The sequence below is a fragment of the Dromiciops gliroides genome, chromosome 1 (assembly GCF_019393635.1).
Source record: "Dromiciops gliroides isolate mDroGli1 chromosome 1, mDroGli1.pri, whole genome shotgun sequence".
NCBI classification, from domain to species: domain Eukaryota; kingdom Metazoa; phylum Chordata; class Mammalia; order Microbiotheria; family Microbiotheriidae; genus Dromiciops; species Dromiciops gliroides.
The window spans coordinates 384993176-385016156 of NC_057861.1; the positions used below are offsets into that span (position 1 = coordinate 384993176).

The following is a 22981-nucleotide window of genomic DNA, read 5'->3' on the forward strand; positions in this document are numbered from 1 at the left end:
TAAACCAGATATAAAAGATGATAAAATGATCAGTGATAGATAGCTTGGTTTGCAGATATGAAAATGATCATATATCAAGATCAATAATTCTCATTAGTCAATGGGGACAACTTAAGAATAAAGACTTTAGATTAAGTATTGTAAAAAGTACATTAAAATTCTAAGCCAGTTAGTGAATGGAAGAAAATCTCCAAGAAAAGCAGTTAATCATAATCAAATGATCTAACCTCATTTAGAGTAAATGTACATTTAATGAAGGATGGTTCAATAAAAATTAAATCTATTTCAGCATGATAGAAAGTAGAGTAAGATTTGATTTTAGAAGTCCCAACTAGGATAAATGATTCAGAATCTGCTCACAAGCATATGAACTTGCAAGCATGTCTGTTAATTTAACTAAAAAGATTAACTCAAGTGAAATGATAGGGACAGAGACTGGACCTGTCATTTCAATTGTATAAGGAATTTCCAAGTGAGGAAACTCCTTTCTACTAATGTAGGTTGGTACATTCTCTATAACTTCTACTTTTAAAGAGGTGTTTAGGACACTGAGAGGTTAAGTAACTTGTCTAAGGTCACACAGCCAGAGTGTCAGAGGTAGGGTTTGAACCCAGGTCTTCCTGACTTTGGGTTGGTTCTCTGAAGCAAATATAAATAAATCAATATACACTTAACTAAACTCCACAAAATGAAAATCAGAGTAAGGTGACTGGAACACAATACTGAGGTGCTGAAAGTTTTTGAGTTGTTTTGAGATGGTTATCAGACTTGTGCATCTGAAAGTTTAGACAACTCAAGTCAAGAAGCATTTATTAAGCACTTACAATGTGTTAGGCATTGGAAGATTAGTTTGACAATGAAGTGTAATAGTCAATGGAAAGGAGAGACAAACTATAGGCAAATATGCTTAGAACAGTTCAGGTGACAGGAAATGAAGGACCACAACAGGCAAAGTAAGGAGAGAATGGATACAAACATATAGGATTGATGAGAAAATACAAACTAAATGTGAGCAATCAATTACCGCTAATGAAAAATCAAGTTCAAGTAAATCATCAGAACTTGGCAACTGATTGCATATAAACAGTGAATGGGAAGGGGGAAAGGAGTATGGAAAATGATTAAAAGTGGTGAGGTGAACCATAACTCATCACTGCTCTTGCTGTGGAGTGGGCTTATTGAACTGTTATGAAAAAGATGAGAGACACCAATAGAAAGAATGGGGAAAGCAACAAGTATTTGTAATTTATAACACATAGGAAGAGCTTCCTCTCTGTCTATTCTTCCAAGGAACTGTGACAAATATTAGTACTACTTAGTAATCTGAAACAAGTCTTCAGTGTGTAAAAATCATGGGCATCTAACCATGACTATTTTTTTGTTTGTTTATCCAATCCATTTATGTATAAAATGCTAGAAAGAAATTTTAAGATTTTACAGTTTGATTTATAGAACTCATGAATGAAATACCTATAAAAGAACTTTTTCAAAGAGTACTTTCACATGTATTTTCTCCTTTGATCTTCACAAAATCCTCATAAGGCTAAGAGGGTGAGTATTATGATCCATGTTTTACAAATAGGGAATTAAAGCAAGGGAATTAAAGTGGTTAGAAATGAACAGACAGGTGATGGCTAATACTAGAACCCCAAGTTTGCTGCATTCCAGTTATAAGAGATTTTCTAGTGTTTTTAAAAGGTACCTCTTGACTTCCAGAGGTGGAGCCAAGATGGTAGAGGAAAGGCAGTGACTTCCCTGAGTTCTCCCCAAAACCCTTCCAAATACCTTCAAATAATGCCGTAAGACAATTCCTGGAGCAGTAGAACCCACAAAAGGATGGGGTGAGATCACTTTCCAGCCGAAGAGAGCTCAAAAGATGAGTGGGAAAGATCTGTTGTGCCAGGGTGAGAGTGTGCTGCGCAGACCCAGGCAGGCCGCCCCAGAGGAGCCTCAGAATTGGTTGAGGCAGCAGCTACTTCTGGAACTTAGCCCATGGACAGTGAGGGCGTTGAGCAGTTGGTCAGGGGGAGATTACAGGGTTCTCTGCTGGAGCTGAGGCGGCACTCTGTTGTTTTACCTGAGTTAGGATCCAATCACAGTCTTGAGTGGTGGCCCAAGTGGGGGAGGGGCACAGGCACACCAGAGCTTGCAGCCACAGTGGAACAGGATTCTATTCCGGGTCAGAGGGCAAGCAGGCCTCTGGTTGCTTGCAGGCTAGAGAGCAAGCCAGGGGAGTGGTGAACATGCCTCTCCTTAAATCATACCACCTGGGACCCCCCGAAACTTGGGACAATGCACCCTGGAAGCAGTACCCCACTTTAAGAAGGAGTTAAAAGGCAAGAAATAGGCTGGCAAAATAAGCAAACAGCAAAAAATGTGGACCCTAGAAAATTTCTTTGGTGACAAGGAAGATCAAAATACACCCTCAGAACAAGATAACAAAAGGTACCCCTTAACTTTGAAGAAAATTACAAATTGAATTCAATAAACACTCAATAAACTTTTCTTACATCCAAAGTAACACAAGGGTACAAACAAAAATAGTTATTCTCCTCAACTAGTTTTAAGGGAATATAACATATACAATATGTAAATGGAAAATATACACAAATTACTTTTAAAAGGAAGTATACTAATAACAGTACAGATGAGATAACAGTATATTGAACTACAAAAACAGTTCACCAGTCTGAAAATATTCCCTACTGTTGTACTGTATGTAAAAGTGAATAACATAAAATTAAATTCACCTTAACCTGGTCAAAAACCCAGGTGTCAAGCCGTGTTGCATCTTGTGCACCAAAGTCCTCTTTTTCAGCTGTATAACAATGGATATAAACATGGTCTCCACTTGCACCTGAAGGAAACAGTTGTGCAATATTTAAAAATTCTCAAAAATTATACTAAAACACAATTTTATGTGCCCTGTAACTATTCCTGGGGCTTTAATGATATAAAATGGGTATAAATCTGAAGATAATATCTGTTCTTTAGGATTTTTACATTAAAATGTATTGTGTGGATTTGGTTCTTGAGATACCTAAATGCAGAAGAAAGTTTAAATATTCTAGCTCAATTACCTATGGATTTTATGAATGTTTATAATTCTGTTTTTATTTTTATTAGTATTAACAAAGAAAAATATAGAAGCAAACTATTGATGTACAGAGATGTCAAATTTGTTGCAATACTCCCCAATGTGGCTAACCAGATTAAAGTTTATTTGGGAAATGATTAACAAAATAAATAAAAAGATAACACAACACAATGTCAATTTGTGGTCTTCTAAGTCAATATGTGGTCAGCAGAGATCCATTTCTATTTGAGTTTGACATCATTAGTGTAGCATGTACCTCGGGCTATTGATCAATACTTCTAGTTTCACCTCTGCCTATAACTACACTATGGTCAGACAACTTATCTGTTCTGCTTCAACGCTCAATTTCATCATCCATAAAAAGAAAGGGTTAGATTACATTAAAGAGTTAGAGTAGTTGATTTCTAGTTAATCTTCCAACTTTAGATCATATGATTTCTATAAGAACAAGTAATATGAATGAAATAAATGAAAATGTAAATTCAGATTTAATTATCATATTGGTTTTTAATCAATGTAACAACATTTCTTGCCATAATTTTTTGTTTTGTTTTGTGGGGCAATGGGGGTTAAGTGATTTGCCCAGGGTCACACAGCTAGTAAGTGTCAAGTGTTTAGGGCCGGATTTGAACTCGGGTCCTCCTGAATCCAGGGCCAGTGCTTTATCCACTACACCACCTACCTGCCCCCGCCATAAATATTAAAAGCAACATTCTACAGGTATACTTTTTTAAGACTCATGTTCTAAAGGGATAAGCATTCTAAATATATAAGGTCACGTTATTTAAAAATTAGGAGGATGGAAAGAAGTAATTTTTAAATTTATGGTTAGAGGGAGAATTCTTTAAAAAATTGAGTAACAGAAAGGATCACTGGATAAAATAGATAATTTCAATTACATAAAATTGAAAGACTTTTACAAAAATGAAATCATCGAAATTAGGAAAGAAACAGAAACTGTAAATTGAGGGGTGGGGGATGGGGAAAGGTTGATGTCAAACATACCCCATATATCCAAGATATAAAACATGACTTTTAAGAGCCATTTCCCAATATATAAAGGGAGAAAAGATGTGAACAAATAACCTTATGAAAAAATGTTCCAAATCACAAGTAATTAAATAAATGGAAATGAAAACTACTTAGAAGTTTCATTGCATACCTACCAAATTGACAAAAGTGATAAAAGACACAAACACTGCCTTTTGAGAGGCTAAGAGAAACAGGTAAACCAATACACTCCAATATACTCTTGGCAGAATTAATAGTTCAACATTTCATGAAACAATTTTGAACTACATAAGTATAATCACTAAACTGTTTATAACCATTGACCAAGTAATGTCACTATTGGACATGTATAACCCAAAGAGTTAAATGATGGGAAAGAAATGTCCCAAATATAACAAAATATTCACAGCAGCACTTCTTTGTATGTAGTTTTTTGATAAATAAGAACTTCAGAGAAATATGAGAAGACTTTCATGATGAGATGCAGAACATCTGAGAAAATATATACAATGATTAAAATAATATGAACTAAAAAAACACTATACTGGCAGCTAAATCATACTCATTGCAATGCACAATTTTGGTTACAGAAAACAAAGGATGAAACACATCCCTTCCTCTTTACATAAAAGTGGGGGGGTGCACAATGAAGCATTTGTTGTCAGATTTGGTTTCTTTGTCAGTCGTTCACAACTGTTTTCCTTTATAACAAGTAATCATTTCATGGGGAGGAGAATATACTGAGAAATATCTAATGTGAAAAAAGGCACCTATTTTTAAAAAGAGATGAGAAAAAATGTTAACTGAGTGGTGAGATGACAAGTTTTTCAATAGTTTTGAATAAGAATATCTATACATAACTCTTATGGTAAATAGGTTATCAATGATCACTACAAGTCCAGCTAATATGCTCTCGATAAATTTAAATGAGGAAAAGATTTCTGAAGAAATTTCAGACTGTAAATGTTCATTTTTCATAAATGTAACTTAGGAAAATTTTTGGAAAAAAGTCAAATTCACAGTGCTGGCTCTCAGTGAACAATATAGGATGTGGGTAAGAGTTTTTTCTCTGAATTAATAAGTACATATTAACACATTTTTAGGTAGATGAGATAAAAATAATGGCAACTAAAATTTTAGATATCTGGGGAGTTCTGAATTGGGAGTGCAAGGAGAAAGGTAATGAAATTCTGTAGTCACTGGTTTGAATTCTTAATGCTTCAGGCCTTTAAAGCAGGCTGGCTCCATTATTTCCAGAAAGTGGTTTCTTAAGGGGAAAATGTTCCTGTCACATTATGGCCATACAATTTTGTTGATTTGTTGGTTACCCAAGTCACATAATACAATTTATAAAGCTTCAGGGCTTCTTGGTGCACAAGTCAAAGTTCCAAAGCTAGCACTTACAAAGATCATACCGCTGTCTATGTGAAGTGCCACAAACTTTCTACTTAAAGGTAAATGAATGTCCAAATGTTTCAGTGCCACTAAAAGACTGATTATGTGGATCTGAATTGTGATATAACTGCTTTTAGAAGGTACTTTTAGGGGTTTTTCTCATAGTAGAAAATTTCCATTATTTGTTAACTCCAAAGAAATTAAAACAAAATTACATTATCCCAGTCCCCTCAATGGAACAAAAGAGAATTAGAAACATAAAATCAAATTTCCAACTTTTACTATTATCAGCAACTATTAACTTTTTAGAATGATCCATTAAGATACAGAATACTAAACTATATCTTTACATATTTGAAGCAGATTCTTTTATCAATTCCCAAGTGGACAATGGATGAGAAATTGGGAATTTAGCTAGTGATTTCTTTTTAAGTCATTTGTTCCTGTTAGGACAGACCTCTTTCAGAAACATGGCTGTTATTGACTTTATCAAAAGCCCAGCACACATCCCCATGGACAGAGTCTTGGTTAGTTGGGGGGTGGGGCGAGGGGGTAAGAATAAACATTATAGTACAGATCTAAAATGTATTTGCATATTGTATCTAAATATGAAAAAAAATGAGAAAACTGGATATTCTAACTCTCTGGGCTTGGTTTCATAACATGACATAACAAAATCAACTTTCTTTTGAAAAATGACTTTAGGGGCAGCTAGGTAGTGCAGTGGATGGAGCACTGGTCCTGGATTCAGGAGGACCTGAGTTCAAATCCAGCCTCAGACACTTGACCCTTACTAGCTGTGTGACCCTGGGCAATTCACTTAATCCCCATTGTCCCTCAAAAAAAATGACTTTAACTGATAACTTTTGTCACTTCACTTCCCTACTCCATCCACTAAAACTTCTTTTGTGATGAGCAAAAATACTCAATGCAGAGCCCATGCCTGAGAAATATATACAGTATTAGGTCCTGATAGTCTTCTGTAACGATTGGAATGACGCCACCTGCTGGATACTTACTGTAGAAGAGTTCTGCCCATGAAGCGAAGGTCTTTGAGGGCAAGACCAGGAGTCTTGTCTTTGGTATCAGGAAGTGACTCGGACTAGTGGGAGGAGGAAGGAAGAGACTGGCGCTCAGTCTCGCTCTCTTTCCTTTGGACTCTGGTGGAGAGCGGAGCTAGAAATGTGCTCTCCCTTTAATAGATAGGAATCTAGGCCTTTCTCTCTCTCTTTACCAAATTCTTGTTTTCCTTAATAAACGCTTAAAGGTCTAACTCTTGCTAAAGCTTATAATTTATTGGCGACCACTCATTAGATATTTTAGACAGACTAGCTAGAATTTTAGCCCTTTACAGATGGCTGACCACGAAGAGGAAAGCTAACCCTCAGTCTTCTTCTGATCTGCTGGTTGGGTAAGAAATTTCCCCTCCCTCTCCCTTTAACTGCTAAGTACTGGTGTACTGGCTGTGTTTTTCCTTTGAATTTTTTCGAATGGACCTTTTAAACTCCCTAATTATCCTATTTTTGATTTTGGTCTGTTTAACCAGACAAATGGGAGATAAGATCATGTTAATGCTTTGTTTTTGTGGATTTTCTATTTTTCTTTTTATTTTTGTTAAAAGAGCCAGCAACTTACTCACACAAGGAAATATCTCTCCCTCTCCCAACCATGCTTTTTCAGAGAAACCTGAAGAGATTCCTGCTGCTTTTCCCAGTTCCAACACTAATTGTTGCTCTAATTTTGCATGCCTGGAGGCAATGACCCACCCTCTAGAAGCTTTTAATCCCCTAGCACCTGGAGGCAAAGTGGGGGAAGAGGAATCCAGGCCTGAGTTCAAAATCAAGTCTGATTCAAATTGCTCTGGTCCCTCCCCTCCTCTCCAGACCCCACCCTCTACTCCTCCTATGGCCAAGCCCATAGCTTCCCCTGCCTGGGAAGTCCAGAGATCTGATGCGCATGCTCAACTTTCTCTAACTACATTTGCAGCTTCAGGCTCAGCCCTTCCCCAGCCTGGCTGTGCTTCTGAGACAACCTTAGAAAGCCCTTTAAATTCCAGATATACTCCTTTTGTTCATAATTTTGCTAACCTGCTTTTGTCTTTAATTAGTAATCTTATAAAGCATTTGTATGGTGAAAAGCCCGACAGACAATATAGAGGGGTTAAAGAAGAAAAACTTAAGCTGAATAAGAATGACAATCATCAACATAGTTCAAGACTCTGCTTTTGCCATGGAAGGGTATATATTTTACAGAAATGTAGAAGTAAGCAGCAAGGTATTGATATGAGTATTGGGGATTTTAGATATCGGAATCAAGAGTGTTCTGAATTCACTCAGATTATTAATGTCAGTTCAGAGGTTACATAGGATTTCTATGCTATTACATATACATTTTGGAATTAATGGTATAGGTTTATTTTCATAGAGATTTTAATGCTTTTGAGATTGTGTCTTATACTTAGTTTCTAAAACAAGGAGAATATTTGTAAAAGCTTTTTATAGTCATGCGATCAAGTTTATATTTTGTAATACTCTTATTAATATTAAGTTCATATTCATTTAGATTTCCCTAGTTTGAATTTCATTGTCTTTTATTATTCCACGTGTATTTTCTTCTATTCATTCATCTATCTAATTTTGAAACATGGTTTTGATTTCATAATACAATGTTAATTCTAGGAGTATTGTGCTCCCATGTTCTGAGTTGTTTGTTTTTGTTATTTTTTCTCAACTGATTATTTGATCAAACTCTTTAAAGCATTTCCCTGGCAAATTGGTTGCCATGGCAAGTGTAAATTGATTCTAGAAGTATTATTTTTGATAAGCATATTCCCAAAAAAAAAAAAAAAAGAGGGGAACATTTGTAAAAGTTTTCTTTTTTCAAAAAAAAAGTTTTCTTTGAGATTCTGTTGTGCTTTAACTTGTATTTAAATATGTTCTGATTTTTCACAAAGGTAATTGTATACTAAGTACAAAAAAGGGGTATTATTTGAAATTGTTGCATAATTATATATTGTGTTCTGAGTCAAGATGTATTCACATTTTTTGCAATCATTTATTATCCTCAATTTTTAAATCCATATGAGACTTGGATTATGGGAACTTATCATTTAAGACACTAATTACCTTTATTCTGAGTTATCAGATGCCAGTTGGCCAAGGTGCCATCCAATCACAAGAGGAATACATGCAAGAGCAGACACTGAACTGTCACATGAGGGGAGACATGCATGAAGTCAAGGTATGGCCGAGGGAACGGCTTTTGACAAATGTTGAGGTTGGATTCTCTTGGTTTAATATTTTATTTTATTTTTCCCCACAATATTGTACAGATGGCTGGAAGTATTCATCCCACCCATCTCACTTCTACACCTGGCTTCCATGCTCCCTCCTATATGCCTGATGCCATGGACATCTCAGTCCCATGCATCTGATTAAGTCTGACTCAGTTTCTTCCAATATGTTCGGTGGCATGGACATATATTCCATCCACCTATTTTAAGCCTGGCATACTGTATGGGCAGTACATATTGCTCAAGTGTGGGAATGCTCATATCCCATCATTTCTCTGTTCTTTTATGGTAACCCCCATAATTATCTCAGGTGTCATGATAAATACAGTGTTGAATTTGGCCTTGACACCTGTTACCAATTATATTAGATTTTTTAATTTCTCATAATGGCATGAGGATAATTAGGCAGATGATGCAAAAAGTGATGAAACAAAGATAAAAATTATTTTTAAAAATTAATATCGCAGCAATTGTCTTCTCAATTACCCTCCATAAGGGGGGACTATAGTAAGATTATAATTTTAAAGAATGTTTTAATTTTTGTTTTATTATATGTTTCATGTGTAACAACTAAGATTCTGAATTCCCTTAGACATGTTTTTGAGAACTTTCATTGTTTGATTTGATTATTGACAAAGCTATTTTAAAGTTGTGTTAAGCTCAATTTTGTAGGAAATTTTCCTGGCTGATTACCAGCATCCACACATCAACCCCTGAAAAGACTTCCATTCCATGACTACACCTAGAGGACATCTGAGAAAAGACTTTCAGAGACTTTAAATGAACAGTTTTGATTTGTTGTTTTTTTTTCTCTTTCTGTTATAATATACACCATCTGTAACATGTATTCTCTGCAGAGGCCCTCCCTTTGCAGGACTAATGTCAAAGCGTCGGTTCATGAGGACAAAAAAAAATCGCCCCTCTGGACAAAACTTTCCTCTCTTCCTTTTCTATATTGTTGTTCACATATTATTAGTTAGCAATAGTTATTATATTGTTTTTACTGTTCCGTCAAGGAAACATTTTGTTTCTTGAGGAACAACAGGGGGGACTGTAACGATTGGAATGACGCCACCTGCTGGATACTTACTGTAGAAGAGTTCTGCCCATGAAGCGAAGGTCTTTGAGGGCAAGACCAGGAGTCTTGTCTTTGGTATCAGGAAGTGACTCGGACTAGTGGGAGGAGGAAGGAAGAGACTGGCGCTCAGTCTCGCTCTCTTTCCTTTGGACTCTGGTGGAGAGCGGAGCTAGAAATGTGCTCTCCCTTTAATAGATAGGAATCTAGGCCTTTCTCTCTCTCTTTACCAAATTCTTGTTTTCCTTAATAAACGCTTAAAGGTCTAACTCTTGCTAAAGCTTATAATTTATTGGCGACCACTCATTAGATATTTTAGACAGACTAGCTAGAATTTTAGCCCTTTACACTTCCCACCTCTCTGTCTAGAAGAAGAAGAAAGGAGGATTCACTCTGTTCTCCAGGAATAAAAATGGCTTTTCAGGTTCTTGAGTATGACTTCCTTTAAGCAATCTTTTCATTTACATTTCTGTGGTCACTGAGTATATTGTTCTAGTTCTGCTTACTTCGTTTTGTCAGTTCACATGAATGTCTTCATGCCTCTGAAGTCCTTTTCCAATCTTGCTACACAATAATATTACATTCATATGCCATGTTTTTTTTCATCCATTCCTCAATCAATAGATATTCACTTCATTTGGAGTTCTTATAACAAAAAGTCTTACTATGCATATCACAATAAACTTTCAATTGCCTCTGCTAATGGAGGAACATGGTTGAGGACCATGTGATGCTTTAACAATAAGAACAATCTTGTTGCCATTTCATACAGAGCACCTACTTAAATTATTATAATATTAACCTAAGAAAAACTAAGTCTGTAATATTTGAGCAGTGAGCACATGTAAAGAAAGAAAATTACACATAAAAAAGAAATTACAGAAAGGGGCCTACTAAAAGTGTGTTGGCACCAATACATTGCTGGCAGAGCTGTTATCTAGCTCAATCACTCTGGAAAAGTTTGGAATTATACAGTGAAAAGTCCTTAGACTTATCTTATCCCTTTGACCAAGAGATCCTACTAATGGACAGATATCCTAAAAAGGTGACAGAAATTAAGGTCTCATAATATTCATAGCAGCACTCTTTTTAGTAGGAAAAAAAACTGGAAACACAGTGACTGCTCATAGACTGGGGAAAGGCTAAACAAATAGTAAAATATTAACACAACATAATATTATTGTACAATAAGAAAGGAAACATTACAAATTCAGAGAAACATGAAAAAATTTGTATAAATTGATAGAGTGAAGAGAGAATACCCAGGAACAAAATAGAAGCAATGACCACAATAAAGTAAATGAAGACAAAACCAAAAGGCAGTTGAATTCTGATTAATTGCAATGACTAAAGTTGGTCCTGGAGAATAGATGATGAAGCAGGCTTCCCTCTTCTCAGTAGGGAGAAATTAGACTGGGATACAGAATATTACCTTCTTTATCAGTTGAAGTTACACAGTCAGTGATTTTTGCTTAACTGTTTTTCTTTGTTTAATAGCAAGAGTGGGAGACATTGGGAAATAACTATGGTGTAGAAAAATAGAAGACATTAATAATAGTTACAAAAATAAAGTTAGAGGAAGGCTTTCCTTTCCTTCCTCTCCCACTCCTCCAAATAAACAAATGAATGAAAGAATGAAGAAAGAAGGAAGGAAGGAAGGAAGGAAGGAAGGAAGGAAGGAAGGAAGGAAGGAAGGAAGGAAGGAAGGAAGGAAGGAAGGAAGGAAGGAAGGAAAGAAAGAAAGAAAGAAAGAAAGAAAGAAAGAAAGAAAGAAAGAAAGAAAGAAAGAAAGAAAGAACTAAATGTCCTGAGTAACAATGAAAAAATTTTCTGGGATGGAAAATCTAGAATAAAAAAACAAAGTATATGTGCCCACTTTACCAAGCACCAATTCATACATGTCATTCAGATTTCTCTGGATTCACCCCTTTTAAGATTTCTTAAAGGACAATAATATTCTATAACATTTATATTCCACAGTGTGATGCCATTCCCCAATCACTGGGCACCCACTGTGTTTATAGTTCTTTGCAAAAACAAAAAAGACTTCTATAAGTATTTCTGTATATGTGGGTCCATTTCCTTTGACTTTGAGCTATATGTCCAATAAGAGAGATATACAATTTAGTGACTTTAGGTTACAGATCCAAATTGCTTTCCAGAATGGGTGGAACAATTCTCAGATCCATCAACACTGCCTGTTCCCTTACTTCCTTTTCAACAATTGTCATATTTCTTTATCATCTTTGCCAGTTTGGTGGAAATAAGACCAAAACACACATAGTTGTATTACTTTGTATTTCTCTTGTTATTGGTGATTTAGAACAGCTTTTTATATGATTGGTAAAATTTTTTTCTTTGAGAACCTCCTATTCATATCTTCTTGACCATTTATTTATCTATTGGAGAATGTCTTGTTCTTTGTTATGCTTCTATCACTTCATTATATGACTTGGATATTAGACTTTTATCCCAGAAATTTGTTGCAAAAATGTTTCCCCAATAAACTACTTCCCTCATAATTCTAACCCTTCATTTGGGGGGGGGCAAAATCTTTAATTTTATGCAATCAAAATTTTCTCTTATCTTTCATAAACAACTCTAGTCCTCATTTGGTCAAGAACTCTCCCCCTATCTATAACTATAAGAGGTATCTCCTTCCCTTCTCTAATTTGCTTATTATAAACTTTCATATTTAGGTCATATAACCACACAGGTCTTATTGTGATATGTGTTGTGAGACAGATAAATAACATATCAATAATCAGGACCTGATCATAACAGCACACAATAAAAAATGCATGCTGTACTGTTTTCACTTGCTACACGCTCTATGAAATATTTTCATGCACTTTGCAGAATATTTTAAAAGTCTATCTATAATTCTAAACTTTAAGAACTTAAGGAAAGGGAATGATGGAAACAATCTTTGATTTACTTTGCATGTAAAAAGATATTTATTAAAGTTTAAGAGAACTACATTGCTTAATTGTCCATCATGTTTGTTTGTTTTTTCATATCTTGTGAAAGAAAAAAAAGGCCACCATCAATAAGGTCAACTGTGTTTCAGAAAGCTGGGGGATTTAAATCATATTAGCCATGAGAAGAAAAATCATTACTCATTATAACAAAGTAGCACTCCACAGAAATTCAATTTCCAACATACCTAAAATATTATGTTTAAAATCTGCACATGGAACTTTATAAAACTATATATCTAACAATGTATCTATCCTCTAATATTTTTAACTGAAAAGATGTAATAGACACATAACTGAAAGTAACATCTTATGTTTCTAAAATTATACAGTATATACTGGTTGTTATATTAATTATATACAAAGAATATTTTTTTAAAACCCTAAATATTTGTTGCACCATAGAATTCAGACATCACTCATTTTTAGCAATGGAAGCCATTTTCAGGGTCATCTAGGCACATCTTCTCACACGTAGTTATATTTTAGAACTGAAGAGGACTTCAGAGATCATCTGGTTCAACTCTCTCACTATACACTTGAAGAAACTAAGGTCCAAGTCTCTGTAAGATACTAGCCCATGGTCTCACAAGTAGTAAGAAGAGCCAGGATTTAAACCTACATCCTCTGTATGACAAATCTGGTGCCTTTTCCACTCTGTTAGTACCGAGGCTTATAGCTTGTTAAGGGATTACTCAGAGGTCCAGAGCTTCCCCTCCCAGGGAAGAAAATATAGGGACTAAGTGTCTCTTTTAACACTTAAAAATTTGAATAGTTAAAGGAATGGTGAAAAAAAAACAGCAATTCAAATAAAATGTTAAGATTTACTAATGCCCAGAGCCAAAATATGTTTGCTTGGATGAACGTTTACAATTTTTTTATTGCTGCTTTTTGTTTTTACACCATAATCATTTCCCCTTAAGCTAACCCCCAACAGTGAACCCTACTGAGTAATAAAGAAAAACATGACAGCAAAACCAACAGAGGGACTATGGATGATAGAATATACCACATTTCACTCTGCACTGGGATGGAGATATATTTAATGATCAGTTCATTGAGACTGAATTAGGCTATTAAAGAATTCAACTGCTTTTTAATAATTCTTTCATTCACATTTTTGTAGTTTTTGTGCTCATTGTTTTCCTGGTATTATATCAGTTCCCATAAGCCTTCACATGCTCTCTAAATCTTCATAGTCTGCTTACAAAATGTCCAATACATTTATATACCACAATATGTACAGCCACTACATATCAAGGTATACTTGCTTTTTTTCCATTTTCTTATATCACAAAAGTGCTGATATAAATATTCTAGTACATGTGCAACCTTTCTTTCTGTTGCTGAATCCTTGGGGCATAAGTCCAGGAACTGGATTGCTACACAGTTTAGTGACTTTTCTTGCATAATTACAAAATAGTCTAGAAAGGCTACACCAATTCACAGCTATACCAAGAGAATATTCGTATGTCTCTCAATAGGTATTCAAATATTGAATGTTTCTACCTTTTATTTTCTTTGACACTTAGATGGAGATGAAGTAAAATGGTAAAGATGTTTTAATTTGTAATATTTCAAAATTAATGATTTAAAGCACCATTTCATGACACTCTTGAAAGTTTACAAGTCTTCTTTTGAAAACGTTCAATCATTCACTGAGAACTCCCTCTTCCCTCCTTCTCATCTCATATCACTTCGGTGCTTTCTTCCACTTTCTCCTCCTTCATCTGTTTCACATGAAGGTTCTTATCCTTGCCAAGATAAATTCTATGTGCACACATGATCCCATTTTCCTATCTTATCCAGCATATGGCTTGCTCTATCATCCTTACTCTATCATTTATTTTAAGTCTTTCCCTGTGTACTGATTGTTTCCCTACTACCTACAAACATGCCCATCTCCCCCATCCTCACCCTCCCTTGACCCACCCATCCCTCTAGCAATTATGCTATGCTGTCTTTTCTTCCTTTTCTAGCTAAACTCATTGAGAAGCTTGCCTACAATCAATGTTCCTACTTCCTTTTCTCTTACTCCCTTCTTAACTCTCTCTAGTCCAATTTCTGACCTCATCATTCAACTGAACCTCCAAAAGTTACCAGTGACCTCTTAATTACCAGATCCAATAACCTTTTGTCCTTTCTTCTTGACCTTTCTATATAACCTTTGACACTTATGATAACTCTCTTCTCCTTGATACTGTCTTCTATCTAGGCTTCCTTGACACTGCTCTCCTGTTTCTCCTCCTACCTAACTGCACCTTCTAACTCTCCTTTGCTGGATCTTCATCCAAGTAACATTTATTAATTGTGAATATCCCTTAAGTTCTGTCCTGGGTTTTCTTCCTTTCTCCTTCCAAATTATTCCACTTGTTGATCTCAACAGCTCCCAAGAATTCAACTATCATCTCTATAAAGATGACTCTCGGATGTATTTATCAAGCCCTAACCTCTCTTTCCTAACCTCCAGACTCATATCTGCAACTGGATTTCCCATAGATATCTTAAATTCAACATATCCAAAACTGAATTATCTTTCCTCCCCAAAACCCACTTCTCTTCCTAACTACCCTATTCCTGTCCCATACCATCATTCTCCTAGCAACCTACTTAGGCTACAATCTAAATGCAATTCTTAACTTTTCACTCTTTTACTTCTCCCTCATATCCAATCACTTTCTAATTCCTGTTGTTTGTATTTAAATTCAAAATGAATAAAACAATTTTAGAAAGAATTAACATGGAGGCTAAGAATAGGTTTATCTATGATACAGAAAATTCAATTTGAGAAAAATGTATTAATCACCTATTATATGCAAAGCACTGTGCTATGCACCCAAGAAATTATTTGCACCTCATAGTGCTATTTCTTGTTTATTCATAAATTGTTCTCCTATCCATGAATCTGATAGTTAATATGTTCCATGTTCTTATAATTTTCTAGTGATATCTCCCCTTATATCTAGGTCATGCATCCATTTTGACCTTATCTTGGTACATGTTTTAATTTATTGGTCTATGCCCAATTTTTGCCAAACTGCTTTCCAGCTTTTGTGAGATTTTCCCCACCCCTTAGAATAAAAGTGATTTAACTATAGAAGTAATCAATTCATAGACTACAAATTAAGAGTTAAAATATTTAGATATTCTTTGCTAGCTTAAGAGTTTAAAAAATGTAGACATTCTTTACTAACTTAAGAGTAAGATAGATATTGAAAGGAGCTAAGGCAAATGCTAACTTGTCTATTCTACAAGCTTAACCAGATTCAACTATTTGACTTCCAACTGTGGTTAGGTATAGGCACCAGTCAGCTTAAAGGTCAGATACCTAAAATAGTAACTTCTGAGCTATAAGAGACCAATCAGAGTGGGAGATGTTGGAGAGCTAAGCTTAACCAATAAGGTAGAAAATCTTGATAGCTGAGAAACAATTCAGAGAAAGATAGGCCAGAGAGGCCACATCTGAGATGGCAAAAACACAATCCAGTAGATGGCTTCTTATATTATGAGCCTGTTACTTAGTAACAGGGCTATTTTAAGTAGGATATATAGAATGGCAAGTGATTACATTAGTGTATGACTGATGGTTTCTTCCTTCCTATTCCATACTTATTATATTTGTACCTCTGGGATTATGTTAATTTGTGGGAGGAGTCATAGTGTATAAATATCCATGGAACCTGAGCCTCTGGGGCCTTAGGTCCTAGACCTGAAACTGGCTTTATTATGAGACAGAATTCCTCTCTCAATAAACCTATTTTCTTAGGCTTGGAGACTTTACTTTTTTTCTTCATCTAACATTGGGACTTGAAAATTTTCTCAACACTTTCCCAATAAATTATACCAAATAATGAATTCTTATCCCCAAAACTTAAATTTTAAAATTTTGTCAGATACAAGGTTACTATAATCCTTTATTACTGTATATTGTATGTGTACTCTGTTCCACTGCTCTACCCCTCCAATTCTTAGCCAGTACCAAATAATTTTATATTTGCTGCCTTATAATATAGTTTGAAGTCTTGTATTGCCAAACTTCCTTTCTCTTACAGCCTCCATATAAATTCTAATCATCTAATATTGGATACTTATAATTCTCTTGTATTCTTATTATTGTTCTGAAGAGGGTAAAGCTGTTCATCTTTTGTTTTTGAAGAGGACCACTTGACTGGCATGTGAATTAGATTCAAGTGACACAGAGTTGGGCAAAGTCTGCAGCCTCACTCTCTCTCATCCAGATTCTTATGAGTATTATAGGTTGAACTAAAGTAAGATAAAAAGTCAGATAATCAAAATTTAAATATTACTGAGTTTGGAGGAAACTGAAAATCATTTCTTTGAGGTTTATCAGGCTGAGAATAAGACAGATCCCAGTCTAGTAGACAGCCTAGTAGAATCTTGCTTTCTCCTCTTCTTTCCCCTATATGCAAAGCGCTATGCTATGTACCCAGGAAATAAAGGTAATAATGAAACAGTCCTTGTCTTCAAGGATCTTCCAAATTTAAAAATATGAATTAAGACAATTTTTATATTGTTTATTTGCTCATTAAATAAACAATTACAGTAAATGGCTCTTACCTTTAGCAAACATAGGTAAAATATCTGGACTTCCCCAGCTCCAAGTATATTTGCTTTCATTGAAAAGAGAATCAAATTCCACAGGATTCTCTTTCCATCCTACAAGCAATTATTATTTTAAAAAACAAAAGACAACAGTGAACAACAGGAACAATATCTTGAGTAATTTCTATTACAAATCACACCAAGAAATATTAGGGGTAGGAAGTCAAAAGAAATATAAAAGCTCTTTTAGCTTTCATTAACAAAGAGAATCGCTTCTGAAGACTTGAAGGAAAGATCTGGGGCAATGTAACGTCAGAAATCTGTATATAATGAGAGCTAAAAAATTTTAGCAGACATTTTAGGAACATACTATTCATAATGACATTGCTTTTCTAGAAGGAAAAAGGTCAGGATTAATGAGCTTATATGCTTCTAGGGAATGGATCAAGTAAAAAACAAATTAATGCATTTTTTATACCAAGAAATTCTTCAGAAATGAATTCCATCTATTTCTTGTTTTATGAAATTACTGTCATTGCCTCAATATGGAATCATGACATAAAGGATTGAAATCTGTCCTCTGAGAAACAACTTAGCTAAGTTAGGAGCAATTTTCACCAGATGATTGATCATAAAGATAGTCATTTCTTTTTGGTTAAAAGAACATATGAACCTGTCTCCTAAATCGTGCAATAGCCGCTCTATGCATGTGTGAGGGAATTCCCACACTGAGGAAAGCACAAATCTTTTATAAAGTCCAAATGTTTAACTTTAGGGCTTACCACAATGTTCAACAAATATTCTTTTAATTCTGTTTGAAAGAGTTAAATTTGAAAAAAAAATTTGCCCGAAGAGACTTACCTTTAGCAACTGCACTGACATCTTCATAAAAACCAGCTATCAGTGCCACATGTCCTGGCCTGGATTCAGTGGGTACACGTGTATGAGAAATACCCCAGCTACCTTTATGCATTATTATATTCCTAAAATAATAGTAAATAGTAATTAAAAGTATTATATATAAAAAAACAAGTTGACAATGTTTTGGACATTTAGAAAATGTTTAATTTTTTAAAAAGCAATGCACAATCATTTAAATAATCTATTCTTTTAAATCATCTCAGGCTTATCAAGCTTACCTTCTAGATTTTTTACCTTCCTGATTGTACCTCTAGCTACAACTCATTTATAACTTTGCTTATTGGAATGTGAGACAATGTGCATAACTGCAAATGTGGGCCCCTTGCATATAAATCTATGTTCTTCCAAATAAAACTTAATCCTTCCCAAATTTTACCCAACATATTAGTAGCCCACTAGAGGTTATACCCTAATGTTTTAAACATTTAAATAACTCTAAGATATTTGGAATGAGAACATTTCTTCTTGCAATAAGGGTGACTGCAACCTTGTTGTGATTCTCCAGAGGAAGGTAAATTCAGGGGGAAAAAATAACAAACAAAATATTTAAGTTGAACTTCTATAAACCAGGACTGCTATAGAGAAACTGGTATATCTACTTTAAAACTATTCTGAGGATTTTTCTGAAAATTTAGAAGAAAAGGAAAAAAAGGCACAACATTTTTTAAAAGCTGGCTCAGTAGGTACTTGCCGCCTATTAGAGTAGTTAATAATTTTAAGGAAGTCATGCAAATTAGCTTTTAAATATGTTTGAGTTTTAAAAGCCAAGAGAGAAGTTGGACTGATCAATAAGAAAGACTTGTAGAGAAACTACCTACTAACTGGAAAAAGGACAACCACAACCACTACAAAAGTTTCTCTTAAAGCAAAATAAAATCAGAAATAGTTTAACTGGGGCAGCTAGATGGCGCAGTGGATAGAGCACCGGCCCTGGAATCAGGAGTACCTGAGTTCAAATTCGGCCTCAGACACTTAACACTTACTAGCTGTGTGACCCTGGGCAAGTCACTTAACCCCAATTGCCTCACTAAAAAAAGAAAAAAAAGAAAAAAAAATTGTTTAACCAAGGATGATAATTTAATGAGGAAGGAACATAGGTGTCATTGCCCTGAAGCCAACTAAATGTGCTTTCTTCAGTTGCCATAGTGGAACTGGAATATGCAGGAGGCCCTGAATGAATGAAGAATGAAGCCTTCCCAGCTGACATAATCTGTTATTTGCACCCCTAGCTGGACTGCCTGTGTGCTCATGAGAGTCAAACCAACTACAAGACAGGCGCCAGTCATTCTGCACCAGACTGAGAAACTGTTTGGGCAGTTGGGACCCTTGTAAATAAGCAGAAAATCATATCTTCATGGTAAAACGTTTCCTCAGGAAAATGAAATGAATGCTGCTTTTGCCAACCTACTCACTCATGTTCCTCCTCCCTTTCTTTCTCCTATCTTCTCTCCTTTAGGAGGGGATTAATCCTTTCCCCACTCTACTGCTCCCTTCCTCCTCCCATGCCACTCCCATTTGGGATGGGATAACCCTCCACTTCTCCCCAGCCTTACAGCAACTCATAAATAAGCAAGCTTCTGTCTGGAATGTGAACTCCTTGGTACTTGGTATGGGAGTGCCACATGCATATTTCTTTCTCTTGAATAAATCCAGTTGGCATCTCATGGAATTGTGATTTTTTTTTTTTGGTAAACAATGTTTATACTTCTTTAAGTCCTCTAAATTTTATTTTTTTTAATCATAAGCTCACTAGCTTTATGACCTTGGGTAAGTCCCTTAACTTCTGTTAGCTTCAGTTTCTTCTATTGTAAAATGGGGATAATACAGCACCTAGCTTCCAGGGTTCTTGTGAGAATCAAATTAATAATATTTATAAATCACTTAGCACTGTGACTGGTACTAAGTAGGTACTATATAAGTGTTATTTTTTTTAACTATTAAACAAAATTTGATAACTAGTGGAGTGTTTATTAGATCAACTTAATTTATTTCTGTATGTAACCCTTGTTTCAATAAGCTCTTTCATAGACGATATAGACATCTTTACCGTGGCTTCAAGAGCCAAATGAAATACTCCAGGAAAAGGCAGTTTGTGCTGGAGATTGGAGGAAGGGAGCAGTTATAATTGTCATTTAAGAGGTAGGTCTCCCTATGGAGATGGCCAGAGTGCAGGTTTTCGATTTATGAAGATCTATGAGCTTAATATGGAGAAAAGTGGAAAAGGTAAGGAAAATTTTCTTTATTGTAAGACTAGTCAACTGTTATTTTATGAAGAAATATTATAGAGAAAATTTTATGAGGATTCTGTTAATAAATTGTATATTTAATAACTTAACACATATTTAATCACAATTAATTTAGTACAGAGACGAGAAACTGTATCTCCAGTTTATTATAAACAATATATAATGAGCTCGGACAAAAGTTTGAGACAACTGATTAGAAAGTGAAATTGACAGATCCCTTAAACCTTGCTTTATCTGAAAATCCAGGAAAATATGTCAGTTTGAGCCATGCAGCTACAATTCACCTGGGAGAACACGCTCAAATCCTAGGCAAAGCAGTCGGGAGAAAAGAACATCCTCTGAAAAACAGATCAATCCACAATGAGACGTCCACATCACATGTGTCCAATACCTATCCTTATTACCTCTTATGCCCACATGAGAGTGGCTGCATTTGTGCTATAGGCAAACTCCATGAGAAGCTTTCATTTGAGTCACATTTCTTACCTGATAAATGGTGCTCTAGAAGCTCCATTTTCATCTAATTCATAGAGAGAATCTGCTCGAAGGCCATCAGCAACAAATAACACTAATCGTTTTGCTGGAGGTGGCAAAGGAGTCCATTGAGGAGTCATACCATGTACCAGGGGAGAAGTAAAGTAAATGTCGAAGATGGAGACAAAGAACACAAAATGAACAAGCAATCCCAAAATAAAAAATAACAGCAGATTCATGGTTATCTGAAAGAGGGGAAAAAAGGAAAATGTATATCAGTCTTAAAAACAATCATATGAACATCATACTTAGGTTTGACTGAACAAATATTTATTAGCTGGTTATTAATGAGCAAGAAACTATGCTACATGCTGGAGTCACAAAGACTAAAATGAAATTGTCTTTCCCTCGAGGAATTCACACATTAACCAAGACAAGACATTGAAAATTATCTGAGAAGGGAGAGGTATTGCCAAATAACAGAATGTTGACAAAACTGACATTTTTAAATGAACCATACCTTATTGTAACACCAGTTCCAGCAGCTTCTCCTACAATTACTGTGACCATAGCTTTAAGTGCCAGATGGAACGCTGAAGATTTGGCAATTGGGCTGGAAGTTTTTGAGAGATAGAGAAAAGAGAATTAGAAGGTTTGAGGGAAACTGTGGAAAAGAGAGAAAGATGAGGAAAAACTTTCTTGGGAGAACTATCTAAATCTTATATTGTGAAGAAACATTATAAAGAGAATCTACAGAGACTATTAAGAGTGATGGCATGAGAGAAGGAAGATCAAGAGAACTTCTTTCCTGATAGAATTAACTATTATATTGCACAGAGTATGAAGACACTTCTTGAGAAGACACTTTAATTGGTATTCTATGTAAAATGAATAATGAGACTATATTTTCAAAAGTCATTTGCAGTGGTGGTTGAAGCGACTTTGACTATGATCTTTCTCACTGATAAAAAATAGCAAATAATTATTGATGTCTGGGTTATTGCTGATTACATTGTTAATAAATTAGCTTGGAAGATATGAATAACACTTATGGGAAAGAGCCTTAATTAAGGAAAGAGATGTTACATTTTAGTAACTAATGAGGATATTTCTAAACATACCCTAGATTAAATTAGAATTTGAAATGATGAGAATGAATATGTTACAAGGACTGAAGCATAATCCACAAGTGAATGTGGTCAACCATACATAATCATGTTTCATTATAATTTTACTTTCATTTACAACTGAAACAATAGAGTTTTATTCTATCAGATATTATCCTCAACATTCATGATCTTTCAACCAAAATCCCCTCCCCTTCCAAAATTCTGTTACTGTCAAGGGCATCAAAGACCTCCCAGTCACTCAGGTTCAAAACCCAGTTGTTATCCTCAACTCCTTCTCTCATCCCTAACATCTAATCTGTTGAGAATGGAGAAAGAGACACAGAGAACAAGAATGAATATGGGACTTAGAAGCAAGAGCCTGCTGGAACCAAACAAATCCCATAAGATGAAAAAAAATAACAATATTATACTCCTGCTACCTACTTGGGAAACTGACCAAAAATTTTAATCTACCTGCTGTAGCTATACAAGTCTCTTTTAAGCCTGAGCACCATCTAAAATGGAAGGCCTATATACACCTGAGGACAGATTTTTCAAAGTTTCTACTAGAAAAATTATTGAAGCTGTATCTTAATGTGTATGTACAGTTTTCATTTGGATCATGAGGTAACCCAAAGAAAAAGAAATGAGCCATTAGGCCTAATTTAAATCAGTATATAAAATAAAAGCTGGTGGAAACATGAGGAAGGTATTAATATAGGGTGAGTTCCTCAAAGAAGATGCTTTACCCTAAAGGTACTCTTCATTTCTTTACCACATTTTAAATCATACACAAGTCCCTTTCTAAACATGTAAGCTT

The 22981-nt window shown here is 35.1% G+C and overlaps 1 protein-coding gene across 1 annotated transcript in view; it reads right to left on the reverse strand.

The window, feature by feature from the left end:
- The window catches only part of PIGN (phosphatidylinositol glycan anchor biosynthesis class N), a 207271-nt gene that overhangs the window by 166647 nt on the left and 17643 nt on the right, over positions 1 to 22981 (reverse strand). Inside the window, exons 2-6 of the mRNA XM_043979114.1 lie at positions 21573 to 21665; positions 21065 to 21297; positions 18273 to 18394; positions 17427 to 17525; positions 2751 to 2857 (exon numbers count right to left, since the gene is read on the reverse strand). Of these exons, the coding sequence (XP_043835049.1) occupies positions 2751 to 2857; positions 17427 to 17525; positions 18273 to 18394; positions 21065 to 21291 (555 nt within the window). The 5' untranslated portion in view covers positions 21292 to 21297; positions 21573 to 21665. The remainder of the gene's footprint in view (positions 1 to 2750; positions 2858 to 17426; positions 17526 to 18272; positions 18395 to 21064; positions 21298 to 21572; positions 21666 to 22981) is intronic.